Genomic DNA, 27,298 nt, shown 5'->3' with positions numbered 1-27,298 from the left:
CCCTCTCATAGATCCTCATTCTGTAGGATCCCCTGTGCTGTAGTGTGAAAAGAAGTCCTTTTAGTTTATCAGCAAAATAAAAACAAAAAGAAAGAAATAAAGAAAAAGAAAAAGTTAAAGATAAACCTATTTATGTTTAATAAGCTGAAATTGAGCTCACCATAGGGATCATACGGCAGGACCTGATGCAGTTGCTCATTCCAAACATAGACATGTAATCAGAATAGTCTCCCCTCCTAAAGAAATACTGATTTCCCATGTAGTTGGGATTATCGTACATCATCCAGCATCCACTCTCCACTCTGCAAGAGTGACAGCGGCTCATGTAGGAGGAGAAGTCACCACAGTCGCCCATACAGTCATAAGAGCGACCCTGGAAGTTCCTGTCCTCAAAGAAAGTGACCTGAAAATTCAAATGTAATATTTTAGTGACTTAAAGCGAGAGATACCAAATCAAACATTTTGAAGTTAAACTTTGTGGAAATGGGTGCTGGAATGAGGTTTACCTTCATGGTTGCGCTGGTTGATTCTCAGTAGTTCCACAGGGTAGAAGCTGAAGCTGATTCTGCTTGTTGTCTGACTGCTGTCACCCCTACCTTTATACTAGACCAAGACTAAAGACTACACAGCCTCTATTGTTAGTCAATTCCTGACTGTGCAAGTTGTAACAGAGGCCATTCTAGCTAAAGCTTGGTATGTTGTTCTTAGTACTGAAATGTATTAGAACAATACAAATACAATGGTCAAAAAGAATGTGAAATAGATAAACTCTTAAGAAATGCTGATAATACTTTACAATATTGCTCAATTTGTTAACATTAGCTTACGTACATTCTACTCAACAGTAGTAATATGTGAGTAATAGCCAATGCCCTCAAGTTAAACCGAACTTTTGTTTTGATGGGTTGGCGTGAATACCATTACATTTCTGTGCATGTATGACATGAGCTATAGAGAAAATAAAATTAAATAAAATGAACTTGACCTTCAAAGGGGGCGGGGGGTGCCGTTGGGGGGGCGGGCCGCCCCCCTAAAATAATGGCAGGGGAAACACTGTTCTGTCATAACATTCTGTCATTCCTACTATGGAAGTGAATGGTGCTCATAAACTGTTCAGATACTAACATTTTTCAAAATATCTTCTTTTGTGTTCAACAGAAGAAAGAAACTCATACAGGTTTGGAACAAGTGGAGGGTGAGTAAATGATTTTCCATGCCCTGGTGTAGGTTCATCTTGCTGGCCTGCCGGTTTGAGAAGCATTAGCATTCTCCTGATAAATGCTAGCTTTGGGACTTCTATTCTACCCTAAACACCTTGCAACTCACAAACTGTAAAACAAGCTGTTCGAAGCATGGTCAAATCAAAATGCCACAAAGCATGTTTATGAGGCATTTAACAAGTGAACGAAACCTACAGAGAACTCTCTCATCAACGTTTGCCTTTTCCCACAGCCATTATTAGCGAGTTTACAAGAATTGTCCCAGTTAATTCACCATGGCAAAGTGATGCAAAAAAGCAAAATCACCAAAATTCATTAAGGACTCATTACTGCAGACAAGAAGAGTTTTCCATGGCTGAGATAGCAGGAACGGGATATATTCTCAATTCTACCGATGGCATTATGGCTACAGAGGCTCAACAAATGTCCATTTTAAGTTGGGCTGACAGTTTATGCTGACTAAAGAAAAACAGAGCTTTATTACTCATAGACCAGCCATTGTGTGCTTGGCTAAACAAATGCAGCCTTCTACAAAGCTCTCACTGTGGCATGGCAGAGATGCGTCCTGTTGAGAGGGAGAGATGGGGTGCCAGCCAACTGCTTTTTGGCAAAAAATTATCAAATGCATTGGGCACAAATGTAGCATCCTACAGAGGCCCATGGCAAGCCAAATAAGCTGCTGAAAAACTAGGACATGGACCATAAACTTCCACATTTTGTATTGCAAATTCAATCCACTTTGCAAGGTGCAGGAAAGAACACATAATGGAACTGAAATGCAAAGATTTCCTCTTTGAAATGGCAACCAAATAAGCAAATGAATTCTTTCATCTTACCTGAGCACAGTATACCCTTGTGTCGGGGACAGGAGAAGTCATCACACTCGCAGAAGGTGCCATAGATTTTGCCGAACTCGGACTCGTAGCATAGACACTGGTTACAGCTGCATTCTCCGCGGCCGCTGCACACCTGCTTGCCCGCAGCCTCACGGCAGGCACTGAGTTGCTGGTGGTCGACCTCACCCTCCTCGCACTCGCAGCGGACTCCCAGGTATCCGGGCTCACAGCAGCACATCCCGCAGCTGTAAGTGCCAGCAGAGCTGCAGCGGCTGCTGTTGGTCTTGGTGAAATATGTGCATCTACAATCACAGTGGTAGTCCACAGAGACCTCCAGACGGTCTTTAAAACCAACAGGCCTGATGGTGAAACTCTTCCTGGTGCCTTTCGGAGGACATCCTCGAGCGTCTACAGTTATGTTGAAGGAGACCTGAAAGAAAGGACAGACAACTAATTTTCTTGTATTTATGACTAAATACACAAATTAACTGTATCCCAATTCAAAGGCTGCATTCCAAGGCCGAATGCATTACAGCAGCACTTAGAATGCAGTCCCATTTCAAAGGCTCCTTGAAATGCGGCCCTGAAATGCCTCCTTTGTTTCCTGGGCTATGAAGGATACAAGGAAGGGAAAAACAAAACACTTTAAAAAGGGGTTCAAATGTTGACATATCTTACCAAGATGCAATTTTATAGATGTACTAAAACGGACCAAGGTGAACATATGTGACAGGTTGTGAACTGCTTTGTTTTCACCCTGCTTTGTTTTCATACAGTTGAATATGACTTACAAAAAAGTCCACTATAGGCAAAAAATGTCCCATTCAACAATGTTCGATTCAATCTGAAGGATACAGACCCTGAATTGGGACACAGCTATTGAGTGCTAGAGGGATGACATATTTTTGAAGTTAGCATGATCCTGGTTACTTTGACAAAATAGGATTTTCCATTGGCTTTTGGATTATTGCTGGAAAACCAACAAAAGTTGATTTTTAAATTAGTTTGCCAAAGCACAGGTATAAACACAACAGGCTGTAAAAGCAGACTATTTAGTAGATGAGCTTTAGTGCTTGGCGTGATGTTTAATGTCCCCAACAAGCTCCGTAGTCTCATTTAGCCACTTGTTGGCAACTGCCAACATAAATAATAAGTGGGGTATTATTGATGTATTTAATAATGTCTAATAAAACATGAAAATATCTTGAGCTTGTGTTAAACACAAACCTTATTTCAGACATTTAACCAAAACATTATTTCAGGACAAGTGAACCAAAGGTTCAAAAAAGCAAAATCAAAGGACGGGTAATTTTCCCCCTGGTGGCGTGTATGACAAACAGAGGCTTCACTAACTGATGTAGATCATACTTGTCAGATTAATCACAGACCTTCAGACCAGAGGACAGATAGACTCCACCCTGATGATAAACACCCAGAGGAAGGAAGTCTAAACATTAGAGACTTCATCTAGGCCCTACTAGTCTAGACTTGATCAACATCAATCAATTTATGGTAAGATGGTGAGATAAAATTTGTAACTAATTTCTCAGATTTAGTATTCCACTTGAGATGCGGTTTGAGTTTCTTACAACTGCACTGGATTTATGCACCATGCATTGCAAAAAGAGCCTTTATCACTTTATCAATTATTTTCCCAGAAGTGAGCAACCTTTATGTGGATCCTCAGGGGCAGAAAACCGGACACCTTCAAAAACATGTAGCCTTTGATTCAGAAGCACCCAGTGGAGCGGACAAGCCCAACATGCTGGGTCTGAACACTTTGAAGTAGTGTTTCACATCAGTGAGCCCTCCAGACCCGAGAGTTCAGAGCTCAGAGCCAAACACTGGGCCACAGAGGGTCATACTGATGGAGGTAGACTTGAGGCTCACGTCTTCTTAATCACAATGAATGGCTAAGGCTGTCAGTGAAGTTATTTGAATGGAAAAGGGGTTGTTGTTATTTTAACTGCACTGGTCTCTCTACAGCCAGTTAATAGCCTAAACAAAACACATATTCAGTGTAAAAACAGAAATGATGGAGAAAAGACTAAACACAAATGGGAGGCAAGCAACACAATTAATCAAATATTCAAAATGTCTATTTCTATTCATGTGGAAAAGGTTCTTGTACTGGCATACCAAATGTTAATGAAATCTTGAATAACTGGGTAATGTTTTGGACCTGTCCAGCAATCTCTATTCACTTATGATGATTTGAATTTGTTCATTCTAATATGCAAATTTGATGCTCAAGAAACATCTCTTATTATTATCAATGTTGAAAACAGTTGTGCTGCTAAATATTTTTGTGGAACCCATGATATTTTTCAGGATTTGTGATGAAAAAAAAAGAATAGCATTTAGTTAAGATAAAAATCTTTAATATTATGTCTTTACTGTGACTTTTGGTGTGGAACATTAAGTGTAGAATAATTGGTGTAAATAACATTAACTGTTGAACAACCAACAGTATCATAAAATTACATCAAACACATCCATCTTTTACTACATATTTTACAGCATTAATATGCTGCTCCTTAAAGATCATGCTGAAAAACAACACAAAAAAGTGGGAAAGTGAGGGGACAGACAGACAAGAGTGCAGCAAGAAGTATTTCCTCAATGAGGCAATGAGCTGCAGAATTGGATTAATGAGACATGTGAGGCATGAGTACATGGCAACTGTCAGATGAAGACTTAGAAATCTCCATGGAGTCTGTGTGGTTGGGCAGAGGAAGAGGTGGAATGGACATTATAGAAAGATGAGCCATTACTGGCCAAAACTGTGTACTGCATTTTAATAAAAACAAACCAGTCCAAGAGTTGGGAAAACACTGTTAATGTTTTAGATTTAGTAATGATCCAAGACTGATCTGTGTCTTTGCAGAAGTTGTTTGTGAGAACCCTAAAGCCATCAGAGCAGCAGAAAACTAAGATTAATCAGAATGGGAGGAGCTTGTTTTCATTGTCTCTCTCTGTGTCTTAGCATGTGGTAAGAATGCTATAATGCTAACAGCAGAATATAACATGACGACAGGCTGTCAGTACAAAAAAATAAACAATTTCATGTGAAGTATTCACACTGTACGCTAGACATAAACCTGGAGTATTTTGCAATAGCATTTTAGTTTTTTGGGATGTTTATTTTTGTGATACCTGGTTGGATGGTTATAATAATTCCTGTTTTTTAAAGCACTTTATATAGTAATAGGTAAAAACTGCATAAAATGTATTAAAAAATGGGACTATTACTACCAACTACTAACACTATTCCAAGGGCGTAGAATTAGGTGGGGACATATCCCTACCAATATCCAGCGACTACCAAATTTTCCCTCCTAGCAATAATTTTGATCAAACAATTAAATATATGTTTTTGTAATTTTGGACGCATCTGAAATATGTCATACCATTGATATTACCTAAGAAGTTAAAGTAAATACGTCAGAAATCTGCGCATTTTCAAGGCCGCACATTTAATACTTGAGCAGAGTGAGAACAAAAGGTAGTCACACAGCGGACGAGAAGCACAGCACCGCATCTAGGACAACTTACGGGTATTGCACTCAAAACAGCAGTCCAAAACAGTTAATCTAAAAGTTAACTTCAGGAAATAACAAAGTTGCGTCAATGAGTTTAAAGCACGGTGTGTGGATAGGGGTTCTGCCGTTATGTCCCCACCAAAGTCGAAAGCAAACATACGCCATTGTACTACTCAAACACTAATTGCTATATCTAAAATATATTGCTATATCAGTCAATTTGTATTTCTGACTGTACACCTCCCCATTCTTAGTGTTCTTGTATTTGCACAACAGTGAGCAAAGCTTTAGAAATTCATAGCAAACAAAGTCTATCCAAAAGTAAACTGATGTTTCCTGGGATTAGATGAATGTATTATGTATGGGACATTTTAGTAGTCTCTAGGGGCTTGGATCTACTTCTGTGAAAGGAATCTAAGCTTAACTTTAGAATCTGGGATGCTGCCTCTGTATCTAAGGCCTATGTTTTTCCACTGCTCCTCACCCAGAAAGAACCCTGCGTTATTGTGTGAGCCCATTGAAATGCAGCAGCGACTCCTCAGAGGGTTCGGCAGAGGACTGTGAGTGACAGATGGGATTCTGTTCGGGTTGTGCTCCCCTTTCTAAAGGCATGATTGGCACTTGAGCACGGTGTGGCAAATTTCCCCCGTGGATGAGACAAAAAGGCCCTAGGCCTATTGGAGCAACCAGAGAAAATTTGGTTGCTCCATTCAGAGAGGGTATTCAGTTCTACCCCTCCACTTTCCCTCACGATCCTTCTCTACATTCAATTAGCCAAAATAGGAATGGTACAGGAAAGAGTGGAGAACTCTGCTTAAATCCAAGGGTCAGATCATGGCATGGTGACATGTACCAAGTAGTTCTATAGAAGTTTTACCATGTCTGTCTAATTAAGAATGTATGGGAGATCCAGCAACTACAATCTACACCATGCGAACACTGTAAAGAATTATTGTTAATTATACAAGCACTGTTGGACACAACTTGTGTGCTTGATGATATGAATCTGTAATCTGCATGTTGATACAGTAATATTTCTTCCCAAAATCCTTTGAGGGCTCTCTTAACTATTTTACACCAAACAGAGTGCAAGTCTGTTGTGGCCGACACAGCATAATGATGTGAGAGTGCAGACCATGGCATATTATTCAAATCTAACATGTTATCGTTGAGTAAATAACTATTAATCTAACTGTAATCTGCATGTTGATACAGTAATATTTCTTCCCAAAATCCTTTGAGGGCTCTCTTAACTATTTTTACACCAAACAGAGTGCAAGTCTGTTGTGGCTGACACAGCATAATGATGTGAGAGTGCAGACCATGGCATATTATTCAAATCTAACATGTTATCGTTGAGTAAATAACTATTAATCTAGCACAAGAAGATCTAAACAATATGCCTAAAAGTGTCTGGCATTATTTAAGCCTTGTTGCTTGTACCTGCTGAAAACCACAACAGTTATCTGTAAATGGGGACAATCTCTGAAATCTGTCTGTCACTGCACTGGCACTCATTTTGAAAGGTATTTCTGGCTCAAATAATAGATCTTGTATGAATATGACCAAATGTATGATTCCTGTTATGCAATCATCAAACATGCAATTGAGCTGGAATGAAAAAACAAGCCATGCTCTGAAAAAACATCTCACATTCTTTCCATCTATTTTGCTGCATTTCCTTGTCACTCTGTTTCACTTCCTCAAGGAAAGTGAAAGAAAATCTGTTGCTTTCACTTCCAGGACATTATATGCAGGTCAACAAGGACAAACAGGACAAATAAAGTTTCATATTGTGTGCAAATGTGATCTGAACATTTTGGGAGACTGTAAGGTTTAAGCTTTTGTTATTTTCTCTATATCTTCGTTAAGACCGTGACTAGCATCAGTTCTCTTTTAGTAGTATGAGGCAACAGGATACAGCACCCTGTGCTTAAATCCAAGAGGTATAAATAAGATCTGAGCTACTTGCCATAGACTTCACATTAAACACTCAGGTTGCAGACAGAAGGACAGGATCAGCTGTTACGTGTTTTAACAGTCAACAGTTAGTGTAAAAGGCACAGGCAATATTTGATAAAGTATAAAGTACTAACAGTGTCACCAATTTTGAGGTCAGCACACTTGCGGAGACCGGTCAGGGGCTGGCCATCTTGGCAGGTGGCGGTGAAGGCCAGATTGAGATCTTCAGGATGGTCCCACACGCTCAGCTCAACTTTCGACCTGATGTTCTACATTAAAGAAAAATAAAAACAAAATCATGCATGAAACACAAAAGCATCTAACATTCACTAGTAACAATTTCAAAGGTAATGGAGAAGATGACATACTTGGTTTCTATAATGCTCTAGCACCAAAAAGTAAAACCACAAACATTCAATAATATTCTTGGACAGCATACTACCACTAAAAACAACACCAAAATATATCATATCCATGACAGTAATTCATACCCTTTGGTATTTTGGCATATTTTGGTGTAAACTGACAGTCAGGAGAAATAAGTAACTGGGTCAATTAAAAAAACCCTGGCTTGATGTTTGGTCAGTGTTTGTCACCAGTTATAAACAGATTGTTGAATTTTTCATCATATCTTCACATCATCCCTTTTTTTTCTTTTACAAAGCTGTCTTATGATGCTGTTTCCCATGACGCTTAATTGTGTTTGCAAGACCTCAAAGCAGATGTCCAGTGGATCTACTCTACTGTACACAAGTTTGGGGTCAGTACGACTATCACTGATGTACATTCATAAGAACAGCATTTATCTGAAACAGAAATATTTTGTAACAATATGTCTTTACCGTAATTTTTGATCAATTTAATGAGTCCTTGTTTAATAAAAGTGTTCTTTCTTCTTTCAAAAACTAAAATAAAATAATAATATATTACAAACTTTTGAATGGTAGTTTGTGTTATTCATGTGAACATACTTTTTAGGTTAAAATTAAGTTTATATAAAAATGGATGTGTAAAAGTGTCCTCCAATGCAAAAAAAACAAAAACAAAAAAAACTCTCCACATCTTCAGCCAAAGAACATCTTTCGAGTCCATTTCCTGGAAGACAGCAGCACTCTTCCAATACAGCAATAAACACAAGCCATCACATCTTCATTAGACAGAAATACCAGACTACACAGCTTAGTGTGTGAACTAAAGCAAACACACGGACAAGCCCATCAAATGTTCCGCACTGACAAAAACAGGACATTTTTTTATCTTATGTAATCATGTGACCACACAGTGAAGACACAGCAAAAGAGCAAAGCTTTCCTAAGCATCTGTTCCCAATTCAATTCCTAACCATTTATTAGCTGAAAACAAGGGGTAACCAGTTTGGTTGCCAATTAAACTGCAATCAATTTGCATACTTTATTTAGTACCGTGTTGTTATAGAACAGTTGCCTGACCCTGAAGTGTGTTTACCACATTCCCTGAAAATGAACAGTGCGTTCATAAGAGGCTTCAACAGCTTCACGCTTGAACCTTACAATACACATCCTACACTATTTACAGGAAACAAAAGCATGAAGGGATCAGTCTTGGGGTCAACAAGAGCCCATTTTCTTTTATGTGCACCTGTCTTTCATTCAGGTACACCCACAGTACAAGATGGTAATAAGAACAGCTTACATTGTATGCATTCACAATTAGCTGAATAATGTTTTTGGAGTCTTGGTCCAAAATTTCCACTGTAGTTCCAGGGATCAATGCTGTGAGATTCTATGGATAAAGAGATATTGAGAACACATTAAACACAAAACAAAAACAGCTCAACATCGATCAAAAAAGCATATGGTGAATGAAGGATACCTTGTACAGAACATAGTGTCTTTTGGTCACAGCAAAGATGAGGAAAATGTTGTTTTCAGCCAGTTTCTCTCCAAGTAAAGCGAGTGAAGGGTAGTCCTGTGGAGAGACGCCACATGTCCATATATCAGTAAGATACATTTATTCAATCCCTCACTCCCTGCAGCACTCTTTCTGTTGGGAAGTTTGCAAAAGGAAGTCATCGCTCTTCTGATTCCCCTCCATGGTTTCCATTATCCTTCCCACCCATTTCCTCTGTATTCAGCTACAGGCGTCCTGTGCTACTGACCTGCCTGAGAATCAAGGGAGTTCGTGCTCAATCTTTTTAATGAACGATCAGTGATGTGTTAAGCACTTTTGAGTGACGTTTTCTTACAGAACAAGATGCATGTCAAAATATTAAAGTATTTCTACTTCGCAGTAGAAAGCACACTGCTTTTGTTTGTTTTCCTTCTGGTTGAGCGATCTCTCTCACTCTCTCAAAACACTCAGCTGCTTTGGATGAAACCCAAACTGCACAGAGACGAGCACAGCATCTGTTCTTGCACTTTGACATAGATGGGGTAAAAAAATGCATTTTAACCAGTTCAAAGCCAAAAAAAACAGAGTTATGAATATACAAAGAGACCAGGGTTGCCAGGTTTTCACAAGAAAACCTGCCCAATCGCAACTCAAAACAAGCCCAAAACTAGCCCAATCACATTTTGAGGGAGTCCCCAGTTAAAAATCACGTTCCGGGGGGTGAAATACATGTTTTTTGGTGGGGTTCCCCTGCTAAAATTCGCATTCCAGGGGATAAATCTCATGTTATATGAGTCGCTTCAACCTGCGGACATGAAAAACAACCCGCGGCAACAGTGTTAAAGTAGCCCAATTCTGCGTGAAAACCACGGACTTGGCAACACTGAAAGAGACATCAACTGGTCAAAAAAAAGAAGGAAACATTAAGTGCACAAAACCTTAAAACCGAATTATCCACAAATCCCTTTAAAGGTTTCTTAATACGGTTCAGAAAACAGAAACTGCTGGGGTTTAAGCTTTTCAGACAATCATTATATGTTAATCTAAAGCATTTATGGCTGACAGCAGTTAAAGACAAGCAATTGGGGATGAAGTGCTTTTACAGTAAAACAATCTAATCTCATTCAGACAGTCAATTCATTTACCCAAATGTGTCTCCACATAAACTTGAAGAACATTTGTATGGTTCAGTTGGTTCAATTTAAAATGAGGTTTTGCATTTACCATCATGTTTGCAGCACTATACTCGTTCTTGTCATTCAGGTGACACTGTCCATCGTGAGGATGCACTAGTCCACCGAGCTTGCCATCCAAAGCCAAGTGAGGGATGTCATCGGTGGCAAACACCAAGAGATGGCAGGCCTCTTTCCTCCAGCCAATCTTCTCCTGCCACAATGAGATGAAACTCTCATTTAAACCAGCCTATATCTTGTCATATCTCTATACCATGTTCATTTTAATATGTTTGTATACAGTGTTAATAATGTATACAGTGTTTCTGTATAGTTGATAGATCAGTTAAGTTATTTGATCAAGTCAGTTGAGTTGTCACATATGGAGATTATTCGTTTTCCAAATAAAACACATCTACGCATTTTGGCATCTCTTTTTTATTTAATTTAATTATTTTTTTTAGTATGCATACAGCTTTTATGGCCTCATATTAATTAAGATACTAAATGGAATATATACGTTTAAACATTAGTGTCACTACACAGAACCAATTTAAATATACTCTCAACAAGAAATGCAGGCAAAATGGCTATTTAAAATTGGTGACCAGTTACAGTTTTATTCACAGATGCATATATATTTAACCTACAATTTAGATACAGAAAGTGCATGAAATACTCAAATATCAGACAACATGCTGACTAGCGTTTTAGATGGCTGAATAGCCAAAAACAGGATGTTCGGGAAATTCTGAAGAACTGAGAAACACATGGCAAATTCAACACACAAGATCTCACTAGTCTCACAAACAAGAACAAGCACTGATTAACACATACTGTACGGTGCATAAATGTCTCTTGTCTCAATTCAGGGTGAACTGCACAGTCTCTTTCTCTCATGCATGCTCTGATCGTGCCTTTCATGCCAAAGCAAATATTTATACAGCCTAAGATGTCATGCAATATTAGTGGGTCTCTTTTAGGACTCAGACACCTGTATCTGTTCTGATAAAGCTCAGATAGCACAGCACAAAAACAAGACATTCTCTCTCTTTTCATTAAACCCCACTGGACAGGCTTCCTGTCTCTATAGGGAGTTGAAGGAGTCAAAGAAGCTTAGTGATGAAACAGCAAAATGACCCGTCTTTGCTGACTGCTTACCTTGCAAACTGCAGCCTGCAGAATGGCATCAAACCCCCCCTCTGGTGCGTCCCTGTTCCGCGACACCATCTGCTTCTGCACTTCTTCATTAAAACGGTCAACCTTGTCCGTAAGAGACAAGAGGTGACGGAAGTCAAACGTAGGGACACAGTTTGAGAACAACTTATATCTGTAATAAGAGAGAAATTATAAAAACATAGAAAGAAGAAAGAGATGAAGAAACCAGAAGCTTAATCAGCAACACTGAAATCATACATTAAATTAATTAGTGTTTTTGATATCATATTTTATCATAATTCAGAACTTCTACAGATTTAAATATACATTATATTATCATGTACAAACAAAGCATATATATATATATTTTTTTTATTTATTTATTATTTTTTAATATAATATACATTTTAAAAACTGCTCAATTTATATACCAGCACCAAAAAATGTTTTTTAAAATTTTGTTTACATTTAAATTTCATTGATTTAGATATACATGATATTAGCATGGGCAAAAAGTCTTTAATTAAATGCACCATTTTACATCCAAATGGTATAACTGATTATGTATAAAATGTTGTTTTTAATTAGTTGAATTACTCTATGAAATATAGTTAAATAATATTACATATAATTTATAGTAGTAAATAGTTATTTTTGAAAGGGTAGAGTGACGTGTACTCATTGTAGAATAAGGTATAAGCCTTGTCCCTATGATATCTGTTGTGGTACCGTGAGCATTCAAGAGGACTGAAAGCATAACCTACATGGTCACTGATGCATGACGGGCAGTGGGCTGCATGGGGTAATAGCTTCTCTGGGCCATGTGCCGTACTGGCTTTGCAAACTCAATCTGCTGTGTCACACTTTCTAAAAAGTCTACCACTATTTTGCATTCGATCAGAATGATAACCACCAGTGAAAGCAGGAAAAAATGCCTTAAATGTTTCTCTTAATTAAATTAAGGGTTTATTTTAAAGTGTGAATTAAGACTGTGGTTAACAAGTCCAGAACTGTGGCATGCCGAGTGCTTTTGAATTTTAAAGACACGTACACTTCACCAAATGAGAAAGTACAGTTCTCACTAACAAGTAGCTGTTCTCTTCATTGCATAACAAAGGGCATTAAAGGGCAAAAGGCGTAAGGGCCTTTGTGCATTTGAATTTAGATGCAAGGAAAGCCAATCCCAAACCTGTTTACAGCTCATCACAGATCTGTGAGAAGTCTCTTTCTTACCCATTGCACGGGTTGTCCTGGTACTTGGGGGCTGTGTAGGAGAAGGGTGAGATGTTCTTGTCCACAAAGGAGCCAAAGCCAAGGCGGAAGTTACTTGTAAGCTTCCTCATTTCCTCAGCCAGTTTGGTGCCCAGGTTGCGGATTGTGTCCAGATCGTCCTTCATGGAGAGCGAGAGGTCCATCAGGTAGTACAAATCAACAGGGGAGTCTTCCACAGGACGCACTTGTACCTCAAAAGAGGTCTGGTCACCTGAAGGATGTAAGAGTAATTACACTGACATGCACAAAGTTTTTTTTCTTCTTTCTTCTAAATCTATCAGCAGATGCATACCAGGCCTTAAGCTGAGAGAGATCTTCTGTGGGTATATCTGGATGACATCATACTGGGCCACTCCAGAACCTTTGGAGCTCAGAGGTTTGCTCCGCAACAGAGAGCTGCCACTCCTGGGACTTTCTATAAAAGGTGCATCGCACCCTCTTTTCTGTAAGTTCTGGCTAAAGTCACATCGTGAGTTGAGAGTTCTAACCTGTCCAAAGTCCTGAATCAGGAAAAAAAGATCGCTGTGGTAAGTAACGTGAGGAAACCATTAAATAAATGAGCAAACCCACAAATGCGGTGAGATACAGCACTAATAGCACTCTTAGCAACCTGTCAACAGTCAGAAGCACTGAATTATTCAAGTGTATAAAAATGTATAAATAAATCAGGGGCCAGTCTATGATGGCTACAAATACCGTCTAGGCAGGCAGCTCAGTAGGTTTTGTGACACAGTCACAACTCAAACATTAACTTGTCAATCAGTTTCTCGCAGGATTGTGCACGCGTACCTCTTGCGCGCACCAGGCGCAGTTCGGGTGAATGAGGAGACATTCTTCACAAGATGTGGCGCTGCCGCTCATGCAAACGTTGAGACCTTAAAATAAATCAAATAAAAATAAACCATCCATTGCAGGTCAAATAGGCATTATGAATAAATGCATTTAACACTCTTTTATTTAAAGACACTTACAACTGAGGAACACTACGACACAAGTGATTCATACTAAGAAGACAGAAACATGAGAAACGATACAAAGTCACAAGTTGCTTAGAAAAATAACTAGGGCAAACTGTCCTCCCCTTATTATCATGGTGGTCAAATAAAAACATAAATGACAGACTAAATACATTTATGCTATTAATTAATAGTAATACAGACATTAGGGGGGAAATAAATGAATTTTCAAATATACAATTTATGAATGTATTCATTTTCACAAAATGTATTTCATGTATTCGCATCTGCTAATTTACGGTGTATTAAATCTAGTTGCATTGTTACTTATCTAAACGAAATCAGACAGATGTGATTTCACTAAACACTGTACTTATACTTACCTCCGACGCTGTGAATAAATATTTCCAAGACTATGCAAACTAGAAGAGGACGTGTAAATGGGCAAGGATTCCGCATGATTCCTTACTAAATGAAAAGCCCGTTCAACGTCAACTGAGTTTTTTTTTGTCCAATTGTATAAAACGTTTCTATTATAAATGTCCGTTTTTTATATTGTGAGCGGCTGAGATCTTTGTTTCCATCCTCTCCACATCACAGCGGCGCACACTTGACTGAAGTTATCAGCACTGGTTAAATCCGAGGCGATACTGCTACTCTGAACAATAATCCACATTCGAAGTGAGTGTTACTGTTGCACTATGTCTGCAGTCCACCGCAGTAGTTACTTAAATATGCACTGTATCCATACTGAGTTTCAAATCTTCAGTGCAAGCACATTTTCAACTTTGTAAACAGACTGTTTTATTCATCATCCGGTTGTTTTCAGCGTGGAAGTTCAATAGTTGAGTGCCTACCGCGTCCCTCACATTACTTTAGACTCCGCCCATGGGAGAAGGGACTGAGATCCCCCCCCCCCCCCCCCAACAAGTCACGCCCCCTACGCTGTGATTGGCTAGTAGGGCGACATCCAAACATGCACTGATTGGACAGTAAACAGGTCATTCAAATATCTTTACCAATCAAAGAAAATAGCAATCAGGCGAAGGGCGGGGCTAGTCAGAATATGAAGGAAAAAATAACCCAGATTAGGACGAAGCAGTTTAAAAGGACCTTTAACCCTTTAATTAGTTGACCATAGTAACCTACGCAGGTGTTTTGTTATGGACTGAGCAATCACATTTTGCTCTAAAATGTAAATCAGTATCTCACATTAAACTGTCAAATTACACAAGAAAAAATATTTTGTTGCACGCTGTTTCTTCTTAAACTCGTTTGAATATGTCAGTAGTGCATTAAACATCTAAATCCTTTAAGATCTGGCTTGGAAATTTCATCCAGCGCAGTCAGCAGTCATGTGACCATCACTAATTACATCCCCACCTGTTCCACAGAAAGAACTGCAGAGAACCTATTAGGTACCCACTTTTTAAAAAACGGTTTTATTCAGGAAACACAAGGAAACTTATCCTAACTGATAACAGCAGAGATGAAAACCTGAAATGAATTAAAAAAATTACTCCTGGAGAAGGAAATGCTCTGATTAAAGAATTACAACGAAATGGTTGTATATAACATAAAAGTTAGTTGCAAAAACTGAACTGACAACTGAAATCCAGTCATACTGGTCAGGGAACTATTTACAAGGCCTTTACCGCTGCTTAAAACAGTACAAATTCAAACACATGACGGGGTAGAGGCCTGTGTGAGAAGCTCAGAGGTCATATCCACTATAGATCTCAAAGGAATCCCACTGAGGAATCCCTGATGCTTGGCCCACAGTTCCAGCAGGGCATCTACGATCCTCTGGCGGCCTACATTTGGGTGGCACGCCGACAGCCGGGCCATGATTGTGTCAAAGCTTCCCATGGTGGCGTAGTGCTGCGGCACACAGGTGCCAGAGGCTGTGGGCGAGTCGCAGACATTGGTTAACCTGTCCACACTACAGCGTGGCCCCTAAGTCAAAAACATAATGACATCTTAAGAGTTTGGAACAGAAAATAAAAAATGGTCTGATATTAGCAATAATTTAAACTAATTTATAAAAAATATATACAATTTAAAATATAATAATAATAGTAATATATTAGTTAATTAGTTACTATAATTATATTAGCCAATAGTATAATATATATATTAGTCATTATTAATTGCATTTCAGTACAAGTACCAATGACAGAATACAAACAAATTTTGGGCATAAGCTTTCTAAAAAGCCTGCCACTTCATACTTACTCCATGTGATGAACTGTAGGTTACACCCTTAGTTCCCAGTCCACCAGTCCCTGCAGTTTCAGCTTTATGGGTTTCTGAGGTGCTGAGGGACTGATCACTGATCAGGTTAGGATCAGCTGAGCCAGGCCCACAGAGGTGCACCACCTGGACAGTGTGGCCTTGAATGGAGCACCCATTTAGATCTTTAACTGCTGCCTTGGCATCGCTGGGGCTCTTGAGATAGACAGTAGCTGCCCTACAAAAGCACAGACAAGATTGAAGTTCATTAATGATAATCTCTAATTATGCTTTAAAGCCTGGAACTACTGCATTCAGCATTACTACAAGGTATATCAAGATTAATATAAAAAAAGCAAACACTGTGATTTAAAACATGCTACTACTGCCAGTTTAACAACTGTAACCATCACAGTTTGGGTGTGGAGCTGTAAACTCTTGACTGTTGTTATACAGGTACAATGAGATTAGGCGAAACGAGTAATCCTTCTAGTTCAGCAAGAAATGTACACAGGTGTCCCGCTAGAAACCTTATGAAACTGTTTTAGTTCATGTTTATTTACACAAACTTTAAAGGTTTGCCATTTACTGAGATTCTGATAATTAGTGTGTCTAGGGAAAGTAAAATGCAATACCATTTCACTTGAAAACAAACTCCAAAAACCTAAAGTGATGGTGTTGATTAACCAGTAGTTAATCTTAGCATTTGGGGAAAGGGGCGAGGGGCCCCCCCCCCCCAAAAAAAAAACAAGTCACGCCCCCTACGCTGTGATTGGCTAGTAGGGCGACATCCAAACATGCACTGATTGGACAGTAAACAGGTCATTCAAATATCTTTACCAATCAAAGAAAATAGCAATCAGGCGAAGGGCGGGGCTAGTCAGAATATGAAGGAAAAAATAACCCAGATTAGGACGAAGCAGTTTAAAAGGACCTTTAACCCTTTAATTAGTTGACCATAGTAACCTACGCAGGTGTTTTGTTATGGACTGAGCAATCACATTTTGCTCTAAAATGTAAATCAGTATCTCACATTAAACTGTCAAATTACACAAGAAAAAATATTTTGTTGCACGCTGTTTCTTCTTAAACTCGTTTGAATATGTCAGTAGTGCATTAAACATCTAAATCCTTTAAGATCTGGCTTGGAAATTTCATCCAGCGCAGTCAGCAGTCATGTGACCATCACTAATTACATCCCCACCTGTTCCACAGAAAGAACTGCAGAGAACCTATTAGGTACCCACTTTTTAAAAAACGGTTTTATTCAGGAAACACAAGGAAACTTCTATATGCACAGCATAACTGATAACAGCAGAGATGAAAACCTGAAATGAATTAAAAAAATTACTCCTGGAGAAGGAAATGCTCTGATTAAAGAATTACAACGAAATGGTTGTATATAACATAAAAGTTAGTTGCAAAAACTGAACTGACAACTGAAATCCAGTCATACTGGTCAGGGAACTATTTACAAGGCCTTTACCGCTGCTTAAAACAGTACAAATTCAAACACATGACGGGGTAGAGGCCTGTGTGAGAAGCTCAGAGGTCATATCCACTATAGATCTCAAAGGAATCCCACTGAGGAATCCCTGATGCTTGGCCCACAGTTCCAGCAGGGCATCTACGATCCTCTGGCGGCCTACATTTGGGTGGCACGCCGACAGCCGGGCCATGATTGTGTCAAAGCTTCCCATGGTGGCGTAGTGCTGCGGCACACAGGTGCCAGAGGCTGTGGGCGAGTCGCAGACATTGGTTAACCTGTCCACACTACAGCGTGGCCCCTAAGTCAAAAACATAATGACATCTTAAGAGTTTGGAACAGAAAATAAAAAATGGTCTGATATTAGCAATAATTTAAACTAATTTATAAAAAATATATACAATTTAAAATATAATAATAATAGTAATATATTAGTTAATTAGTTACTATAATTATATTAGCCAATAGTATAATATATATATTAGTCATTATTAATTGCATTTCAGTACAAGTACCAATGACAGAATACAAACTAATTTTGGGCATAAGCTTTCTAAAAAGCCTGCCACATACTTACTCCATGTGATGAACTGTAGGTTACACCCTTAGTTCCCAGTCCACCAGTCCCTGCAGTTTCAGCTTTATGGGTTTCTGAGGTGCTGAGGGACTGATCACTGATCAGGTTAGGATCAGCTGAGCCAGGCCCACAGAGGTGCACCACCTGGACAGTGTGGCCTTGAATGGAGCACCCATTTAGATCTTTAACTGCTGCCTTGGCATCGCTGGGGCTCTTGAGATAGACAGTAGCTGCCCTACAAAAGCACAGACAAGATTGAAGTTCATTAATGATAATCTCTAATTATGCTTTAAAGCCTGGAACTACTGCATTCAGCATTACTACAAGGTCTATCAAGATTAATATAAAAAAAGCAAACACTGTGATTTAAAACATGCTACTAGAGCCAGTTTAACAACTGTAACCATCACAGTTTGGGTGTGGAGCTGTAAACTCTTGACTGTTGTTATACAGGTACAATGAGATTAGGCGAAACGAGTAATCCTTCTAGTTCAGCAAGAAATGTACACAGGTGTCCCGCTAGAAACCTTATGAAACTGTTTTAGTTCATGTTTATTTACACAAACTTTAAAGGTTTGCCATTTACTGAGATTCTGATAATTAGTGTGTCTAGGGAAAGTAAAATGCAATACCATTTCACTTGAAAACAAACTCCAAAAACCTAAAGTGATGGTGTTGATTAACCAGTAGTTAATCTTAGCATTTGGGCATACATGGGATAAATTTAGCACGTTAAGAGTATGCTTACCTTATACTGTTGCTGAAAGGGGAGATGCAGACATTTGTGGCATTGTACTTCTCAAACCAAAGCAGCAATTCACGCTAGAGAAAATAGAACATTTAGTGGTGGCTGCTGCCCCCTAGAGGCCATAAGTAACTTCACTGAAAAGTTTGCATGCACCCTACCTCAGTCATATTGCACGGCAAGCCTGTAATGCACAAGAGGGTACTTTGGTTTGATTCATCTTCATCAGTCCCTGTGAAAGAGTAGCAAAGATTAGAGTCATTAATTCAATCAGCCAACAGCAATGAGGCGCTTTGTTCCAGAACAGTATTTCAGTCTTACAACCATTTTCAAACAGCAGTTATATAATGGCACTTTCATATTTTGCAGTCCATACTTTCCCTCCTTTCATTCAGTTTCTCCATCTTTCCATCCTGATTTGGAGACCCAAGTTCCTCTTCTGCATCAAACCAAGCCTCGCTGCTATTTGGATCCTTGATGACACCTACCATAGTATGCATTTAAAACAGTTGAAAAATGATTCTCATTTCTTTCTTTCTTTGATTTGAGATTCATACCAGGGTTCTTCTCAGCGGAAGCTCCCGGCTGCTTGTGTAAAAAGACCAGAGCTTTATCTCGCTTGTCACCTTTTGCTTCATCCTATTCAGAGAGGAAAAATACTGACTATTCTAAATGTAACAAATTCATATTTTAGGTACAATTATAGATTCATCACAATCTAATCAAATAAATAAACCGCATGTGAATGAACTACCAGAGCATCTTCAGTGTCCTGACAAACTTCAGTGCTTGGTGCTCTTATCTCTTCACTTTCTTCATGCACTCTGTGGCCACTTGCAATAGTACTATACATAACGATATGAATACTTTGAACTTCTGAACATGTACAAAGCCATACACATCATTATTCTATATATATATATATATATAAAACAGTAATTTTGTTTTCTATTTGAATATATTTTAAAATGTAATTTATTCCTGTGATGTCAAAGCTGAATTTTCAGCATCATTACTTCAGGTTTCATTGTCACACAATCTTTCAGAAATCTTTCTAATATGCTGATTTGGTGCTCAACAAGCATTTCTTATCAATGTTGAAAAAAGTTGTTCTACTAAATATTTGTGTGCAAACAATTGTTTCAGCATTTTTTGAAGAGAAAGTTCAAAAGAACAGCACTTATTGAAATTAATGAATTTTTTTGTTATAAATGTTAACATTACTATTATTATTAGATATTTCCAGGAGGTTTTGATTTGTAAATAAAGAAAAGTATTGACTGAACCACTAACACTGTCTACATACTTTCACCCTCTAGCGTCCTGGCTGTAAAGTGCAATGTGGCAGCACAATGTTCAAGCGTCCCAGTGGAATTATGCTTTCTTTGACATCTCAAACAATAACTCATATCAGGGAAAGCAAGATTTACGACTTCTGTGGAAAGGTTACTTTCAAGGATATTTATTTGAAATATTGTGGCCACCTACCTTCCTGGAAGGTCAAACGAGTCAAAATGGGCCTCAAACACCTGAAATAACACTTCATTACCTACAATATATATATATATATATATATATATATATATATATATCAGATATGATACATTTCTAAATTTTGAACAATTCTAAATGTTGTCATACCAGTGCTGGGCTGTAGTTTGCCCTTGTAGTTATCTTTTCAGAGTCTACTGACAGGGGCTTGAGGTTATCCAGAGGAGTGCCTGCTAGAATCTGTTTCCTCATCTCATGGTAATCTTTCTGTAGTGTTTTCAGTGTTTCTGCTATGCTTTCTGGCAGGCCCTCAGTCCTAAGGGACATAAGAAAATAGCTGACCTCAAAGGTTAGGATAGAATATCTTAATAGAAAATAATTTAATACATAATAATTCATAATACACGTTTTTCTGTGAGCCATCTCTTACCCCCAAAGAGCATTTTCACCCAGTGGGGAGGTGAAGTAGTGTCTCCAGCAGTGCTGCTGACACATGACAAACTGAAGAGCGAGAAGACGCATTTCTGCTCTTCTCAGCTGTTGGACACAGTCACACTCACAATCTCTCCTGCAGTGCTCACCACCAGGACTAGGGCTGAGAAGAACATAACATGAAACTTGACATGATCCTTCTAGATATTTTAAAACACATTGCTACAGTGAAACCACAACAAATTATTTGATGCAGAGAACTGATGAAGACTGAAGTATGGTTTCACAAAGCTAATAACTGTAATACAAATTAGTCTTACTCAAGGGGCACTCGATGTCTCAGAAAGTGAAATCCTAAGGATGTTTAATATTTTACTGAAGATATTTTTACAGTTAAAATTATAATTGTCCTAATTTATTCATTTCCAGTACCTTATGTACAAATGGAAATCCTATACAGCAATCTCTATAACTTCTAATTAATGTAAAAAACAAGTAACATTATCCACATTAATTTGGGCATTTTACACTTGAAAAATGACACTGAGAAATATGAATTGCTACTTTTGAATACAAAAATAAAGTAAAATCAAAATAATTAAACACCAAACACACATACATAAAGCACATAAAAAAACGGTAAATGGAAAATCAGAAGTGCTTGCTTGATGTGCGACAACCAATGAGGTTTGTTCTTATGTGTCAAGCATGAAACGGAAGCTCAACTGTTATATTTAAAGGGATAGTTCACCCAAAAATGAAATGTGTTCTACTGAAGAAACAAAGTCACCTACACATCTTGGATGCCCTGGGGGTAAGCAGATAAATATAAAATTTTTGGGTGAACTATCCCTTTAATGAGTGATCCAAGTGCAGTATGTGCGCGATCAGAGCAATAAAAAATCTAAATTAAATCTGTTCATCATTTAAAGTGATTGCATATTGTCAGAATTGGTTTAAACTGCTCAATTTATTTTGATTTTTGAAGTGTTAAAATTTTACCTCTAATACACCACTATGTCCAACTGCTTTGAGCGTGCACACGGCATCCGGATGCGTGAGGTGTGTACGCGCTCTGGCGTAGTTTACACAAGTGCCGGAAGTGATCTCTCACGCGTATACGTCACTCATTGTTTACACAGTGCACAAACATTGTAGGTACAACGGCTAACCAAAATGGTACTTACTTGCGCTTATCCGGATTGTTCAAACCGACTTAAAACTAAAAGATTACTTTTTCTCGGGCGAACTCATTCAGGAGTGGTGACTTTCCACGTATTCCCAACTTATGAGCCTACTCGCCTGAAGTTATGATTGATTGCTCTTCGGCTGGATATCAACACACCTATTAACGTAAACTACGCAAAGCAGTTGGACATAGTGGTGTATTAGAGGTAAAATATTATATAAATACTGTTCGGTTTTTCGCACAAACCGATCGTTTCGTGTCTTAGGACATCAATGTGTCGTCACGAGCCGCAGGGTTTAATTTGGATTTGTCTGTGCATGGTTTTTTTACTCTCATAGATTTAGTTACCATTGCCATGCATTATACGACTGATAGACTGCAACGGCTGGAGTTAAAAATCTCAGTTTGTGTTCTACTGAAGAAACAAAGTCACCTACACATCTTGGATGCCCTGGGGGTAAGCAGATAAATATAAAATTTTCATTTTTGGGTGAACTATCCTTTTAATGAGTGATCCAAGTGCAGTATGTGAGCGATCAGAGCAATAAAAAACCTAAATTAAATCTGTTCATCATTTAAAGTGATTGCATCTTGTCAGAATTGGTTTAAACTGCTCAATTTATTTTGATTTTTGAAGTGTCAAAGTTTTGGTGGAATGCACTTTCAATCTTGGTTTGTGTTTAGAAGATGAACGAAAATCTTATGGGTTTGGAACGACATGAGAGTGAGTAAATGACAATTTTCATTTTTGGTACACACTTTAAGCACATTACCTTGCCTTTCTGCTCTTCAGTTGTTTCAGCTCACTTGTTGTCTCTTTTAGCTTTATGAATTCCTAGGAGTAAAGTATCCCAGTAAGCTACACACAGCTCATTTGAAAAAAATAAAAAATAAAATACTACTCCAACAATCCCAGTTAGGAAATAAATATGATACCTCAGCGAGGACATCTAAATCAGACATGCAGACTTCAGTAATGGTGTTCTTTTCAGATGTGGTTATTTGCACAGTCTGTGTATCTTTTTCATGGCTGACAGCTAGCAAGTCCATGTCAGTGGTAGCATTTTTCATTTGGAAAATCTGATCAACCTCTGTCGCACATGTAGATGTGAAACAAGTTCTGAAATCACCACAGGCATCTATTATTTGGTCCACAAAATCTGAAGCACCACATTTGGATTTCAGTGGAGTTCCCACATTGATCTCCACAATCTGTTGCTCATATATTGAGTCATGCTTCTTTCTCAGGTCTTCTTGACAGTCTCCTGACTCATTATCCAGCTCGAAAGAATTGCTAAGCCAAGAGAAACAATCAGTAGAGTTTGCAGCAGTGGCCATGGTGGCATTTGATGGTTCATCTGATATTTCTGAACTGCCTTTGGTGGCCATGACTGAATCATTGTAGCCTGCCTCCGTACTCTGGGTGCCATCGCTCCACGTGGTATGGTCTAAGCTGGTGTTACTGAAACTGTAGTATTCTGGCATCGCTTCCTGATCCAGTTTTGGAAAATCTGCTTCTTCCATTTGTACATAAGATTGGTCTTGGTAATTTTGGGTACAGTCATTCCTATGAACTTGACTCTGTATATCCAGCTCCATATCGAGGGAGAAGCTTGCCTGGGCTGCTGTGTCCTTAAAGTGTTTGGTGTCCTTCCTGTTCTCTACTTCCTCCCACAGCTGAGACAAGCACTGGGCATGGGGACACATTCCTTCACTGTATGAAGAATGATGCGCAGCAGGGCCTCCATAATCATAGCTCTGTGTGCATCTAGTTTTCTGAGTATTAAGGGTGCTCTGCATGCAACCTAAACTGATGTCATTTTTGGCAGTTAAGACATTTAGCTCTTCTTTCACACTGTTTGGTAGCATCTCAAGTTGTTTCTCCTTCTCTAAACAAGAAAGCAATAATCAGTACTCTAGCTGCTAGTGATGTTGCAAAAGTCTATGGCAGGACTCAAACTTGTCATCTCACCCGACACATAGACTTTGTCTTCTGAAATCTCAATGTGAAAGCCACAACATCTGCACTTCTTGGAACCAAATGGACAACTAGTCCCACAATTTTGACAATGGGATGCACCATAAAACGATGGGTACCTTGACCTTTAAAACACACACACATATATATTTCTGCCTCCACTTTTGAGAGCAACGGCCACATCTCAAAGTCCAATCAACAGCCAATGAATAGAACTCTTCTATATTAGTCAAAAATGGTGTTGCTCATTTCCACTATTTTTGCATTTATATTCCCTTTGTCATCATTTATCACTCACTTTAAGTTTATCTTTAAAAACATTAATTAAATAACACTGATAAATGTGATCTTGAGCAAATCGCAAAAGATGATTATACTGTACATTGTAATGTTGTGATGCCTAAATTCACTTGTAACATTTAAAATGAGTTTTTAAGGACCAACTGTTAATTTATTTTGACAAAATACAGAACTTTAATACTGGCCATTATTGGCTTTCAGCCATAACATGAAAATAATTATTGTCTTATCAATATTAGGCAAAATTTCAAAGTTGCAATAAAGAAGAAATAGCGACAGATCTTTTCTTCCATCTGAGTGAAATGGATTATCAAAAAAGACAAAATGTAAGATGGAACTTGGTTCCATCAATTGGTTATTGATTGAATGGAGGGAGATCTGAATGTGAGCTTGCTTACTCAATTGTGAGCAGCGAGTTTAATGAGACTAAATGATTTGAGAAGTCAACAGAGAGACGTTACACCAGTTATGACATTTAAATTTTACCAGGCCAACAGAAATAATGTATGAATTTTCATTTCATGCCGACTTTAATATCAGTGCATCCTTAGCACCATTTCTAAAATGTATCATTAATAAAGCATGTTGATAAAACAGAATGGTAACTAAAATCATAAAGGCTAAAGACCAAATAGCACATTTAAAACTTGAAAAACTTATTAAAAAAAATATATATATATATATATAAATGAAAAACTTACTTCTTTGATGACATGGTTGATGGAGCGGAAATGCAATTTCCTCTGGTTTTTGCTCAATTATAAAAAATATTTACACGGTATACAGAACGCTTGCTGACAAAATGAATATCGTAATGTGCTTAGTAATGTTTTACCAACTAAACTCACATTTCACACAAACATGCTGTCTGTCTACTTGAAGTGCAGGGTGTTTACATAGAAATGGCAGAAGCTCTCTCTCTTCTGTGGATGAGAAAGCACAATTTCCCTCAAGACCCACATTTTGCTTACTGCCCATACATTTTTAAATATTGAAGGTCATTTTATAATTTATATGCCCATACTTTTAATTATGGTCCTGTCCTCTGCTGTTAAACATAGGAACCATCCGAGCAACTTTGGATCTGTGAGCTCCAGATATTCATTGGCCAAGACAAGCTCGAACAGTTGGACAATAAGAATTTAAAATGGGAGAGAACTCTCATTATGAAATAAATGGTTTTCTCGAATACACATTGGTCACAGTTAATCATACCCTTTTATCCAATACTTTTTACAACCTCCTTTTGCCAAGAGAACAGCTCTGAGTCTTCACCTATAATGCCTGAAGAGTTTAGAGAACATCTGACAGGAGATCAGAGACCATTCCTTCATACAGAATCTCTCCAGAGTCCAGACCCTTCAGATCTCCAGCTGCATGTTGATGCTTCTCCTCTTCAGTTCAACACACTCGTTTTCTATAGGGTTCAGCTCAGGGAACTAGGTTGGCCAGAGCAGAAGCTTGGTTTTGTTCTCAGTGACCCATTTTTGTTTTGATTTTGATGTTTGTTTGTGGATCATTGTCCTTTTGGAAGAACCAACCATGGCCCATTATGAGATTTCTAGCATGGACAGTCAGTTTTTAAATTTTTTATCCATTGGTATTTTATAGAATCCATTATGCCATCTACCTAAACAATATATTCAGGATCTCCGGCAGAAAAATAAGCCCTTACTTTTTTATCCCCGTGTGCATCAAATCCATCTTGAGTGTTTGCCGCTAAAAAGCTTTTTTTGTTTGTTTGTTTCATCTGACCATTGAACCGAGTCCCGTTTAAAGTTCCAATCGTTACAATTTATATTTAATGAAAGATCAAGTGGATAAACAATGCGGATTAATTTTCACAGCCCCGACACATAGACTTTGTCTTCTGAAATCTCAATGTGAAAGCCACAACATCTGCACTTCTTGGAACCAAATGGACAACTAGTCCCACAATTTTGACAATGGGATGCACCATAAAACGATGGGTACCTTGACCTTTAAAACACACACACATATATATTTCTGCCTCCACTTTTGAGAGCAACGGCCACATCTCAAAGTCCAATCAACAGCCAATGAATAGAACTCTTCTATATTAGTCAAAAATGGTGTTGCTCATTTCCACTATTTTTGCATTTATATTCCCTTTGTCATCATTTATCACTCACTTTAAGTTTATCTTTAAAAACATTAATTAAATAACACTGATAAATGTGATCTTGAGCAAATCGCAAAAGATGATTATACTGTACATTGTAATGTTGTGATGCCTAAATTCACTTGTAACATTTAAAATGAGTTTTTAAGGACCAACTGTTAATTTATTTTGACAAAATACAGAACTTTAATACTGGCCATTATTGGCTTTCAGCCATAACATGAAAATAATTATTGTCTTATCAATATTAGGCAAAATTTCAAAGTTGCAATAAAGAAGAAATAGCGACAGATCTTTTCTTCCATCTGAGTGAAATGGATTATCAAAAAAGACAAAATGTAAGATGGAACTTGGTTCCATCAATTGGTTATTGATTGAATGGAGGGAGATCTGAATGTGAGCTTGCTTACTCAATTGTGAGCAGCGAGTTTAATGAGACTAAATGATTTGAGAAGTCAACAGAGAGACGTTACACCAGTTATGACATTTAAATTTTACCAGGCCAACAGAAATAATGTATGAATTTTCATTTCATGCCGACTTTAATATCAGTGCATCCTTAGCACCATTTCTAAAATGTATCATTAATAAAGCATGTTGATAAAACAGAATGGTAACTAAAATCATAAAGGCTAAAGACCAAATAGCACATTTAAAACTTGAAAAACTTATTAAAAAAAAAAAATATATATATATAAATGAAAAACTTACTTCTTTGATGACATGGTTGATGGAGCG

General features: G+C 38.1%; 3 protein-coding genes across 4 annotated transcripts in view; all 3 read right to left on the bottom strand.

Annotated features, from left to right (window-relative positions):
* Positions 1-14,885, bottom strand: part of itgb5 (integrin, beta 5) — a 29,572-nt gene extending 14,687 nt beyond the window's left edge. The window contains exons 1-11 of one of the 2 annotated variants that reach the window (XM_016237724.1): positions 14,371-14,418; positions 14,003-14,035; positions 13,821-13,906; positions 13,324-13,531; positions 12,993-13,242; positions 11,763-11,931; positions 10,654-10,815; positions 9,412-9,507; positions 9,232-9,321; positions 7,695-7,829; positions 2,057-2,486 (exon numbers count right to left, since the gene is read on the bottom strand). In XM_016237724.1, the coding sequence (XP_016093210.1) occupies positions 2,057-2,486; positions 7,695-7,829; positions 9,232-9,321; positions 9,412-9,507; positions 10,654-10,815; positions 11,763-11,931; positions 12,993-13,242; positions 13,324-13,531; positions 13,821-13,892 (1,612 nt within the window). In that variant the 5' untranslated portion in view covers positions 13,893-13,906; positions 14,003-14,035; positions 14,371-14,418. Of the gene's footprint in view, positions 1-2,056; positions 2,487-7,694; positions 7,830-9,231; positions 9,322-9,411; positions 9,508-10,653; positions 10,816-11,762; positions 11,932-12,992; positions 13,243-13,323; positions 13,532-13,820; positions 13,907-14,002; positions 14,036-14,370 lie in introns of both variants that reach the window. The other variant, XM_016237723.1, reaches the window with a different exon arrangement.
* A 680-nt stretch (positions 14,886-15,565) lies between these two features.
* On the bottom strand, positions 15,566-17,673 carry LOC107555013 (RNA-binding protein 44-like). Its single transcript, XM_016237697.1, has 3 exons — positions 17,657-17,673; positions 16,223-16,457; positions 15,566-15,943 (listed from the first exon to the last, which is right to left on the bottom strand). Exons 1-3 carry the CDS (start codon positions 17,671-17,673, stop codon positions 15,665-15,667), a joined length of 531 nt encoding a protein of 176 aa, XP_016093183.1. The 3' UTR covers positions 15,566-15,664.
* Positions 17,623-25,553, bottom strand: LOC107555012 (RNA-binding protein 44-like; the record flags this gene model as incomplete). Its single annotated transcript, XM_016237696.1, has 16 exons — positions 17,623-18,006; positions 18,283-18,517; positions 19,031-19,104; positions 19,189-19,269; positions 19,390-19,511; positions 19,585-19,666; positions 19,782-19,860; positions 20,516-20,556; positions 20,669-20,834; positions 20,949-21,086; positions 22,913-22,974; positions 23,076-24,028; positions 24,112-24,242; positions 25,119-25,170; positions 25,266-25,340; positions 25,442-25,553. Coding segments are annotated over 16 exons (2,682 nt in total), but the record flags the coding sequence as incomplete, so codon positions are not given.
* Between the last annotated feature and the right edge of the window lie 1,745 nt (positions 25,554-27,298).

The sequence above is a fragment of the Sinocyclocheilus grahami genome, unplaced genomic scaffold, assembly GCF_001515645.1.
Source record: "Sinocyclocheilus grahami isolate Dianchi unplaced genomic scaffold, SAMN03320097.WGS_v1.1 scaffold523.1, whole genome shotgun sequence".
Lineage (NCBI taxonomy): Eukaryota > Metazoa > Chordata > Actinopteri > Cypriniformes > Cyprinidae > Sinocyclocheilus > Sinocyclocheilus grahami.
The sequence above is the reverse complement of the archived record's forward strand: the minus strand, read 5'-3'. Positions and strand labels throughout refer to the sequence as shown.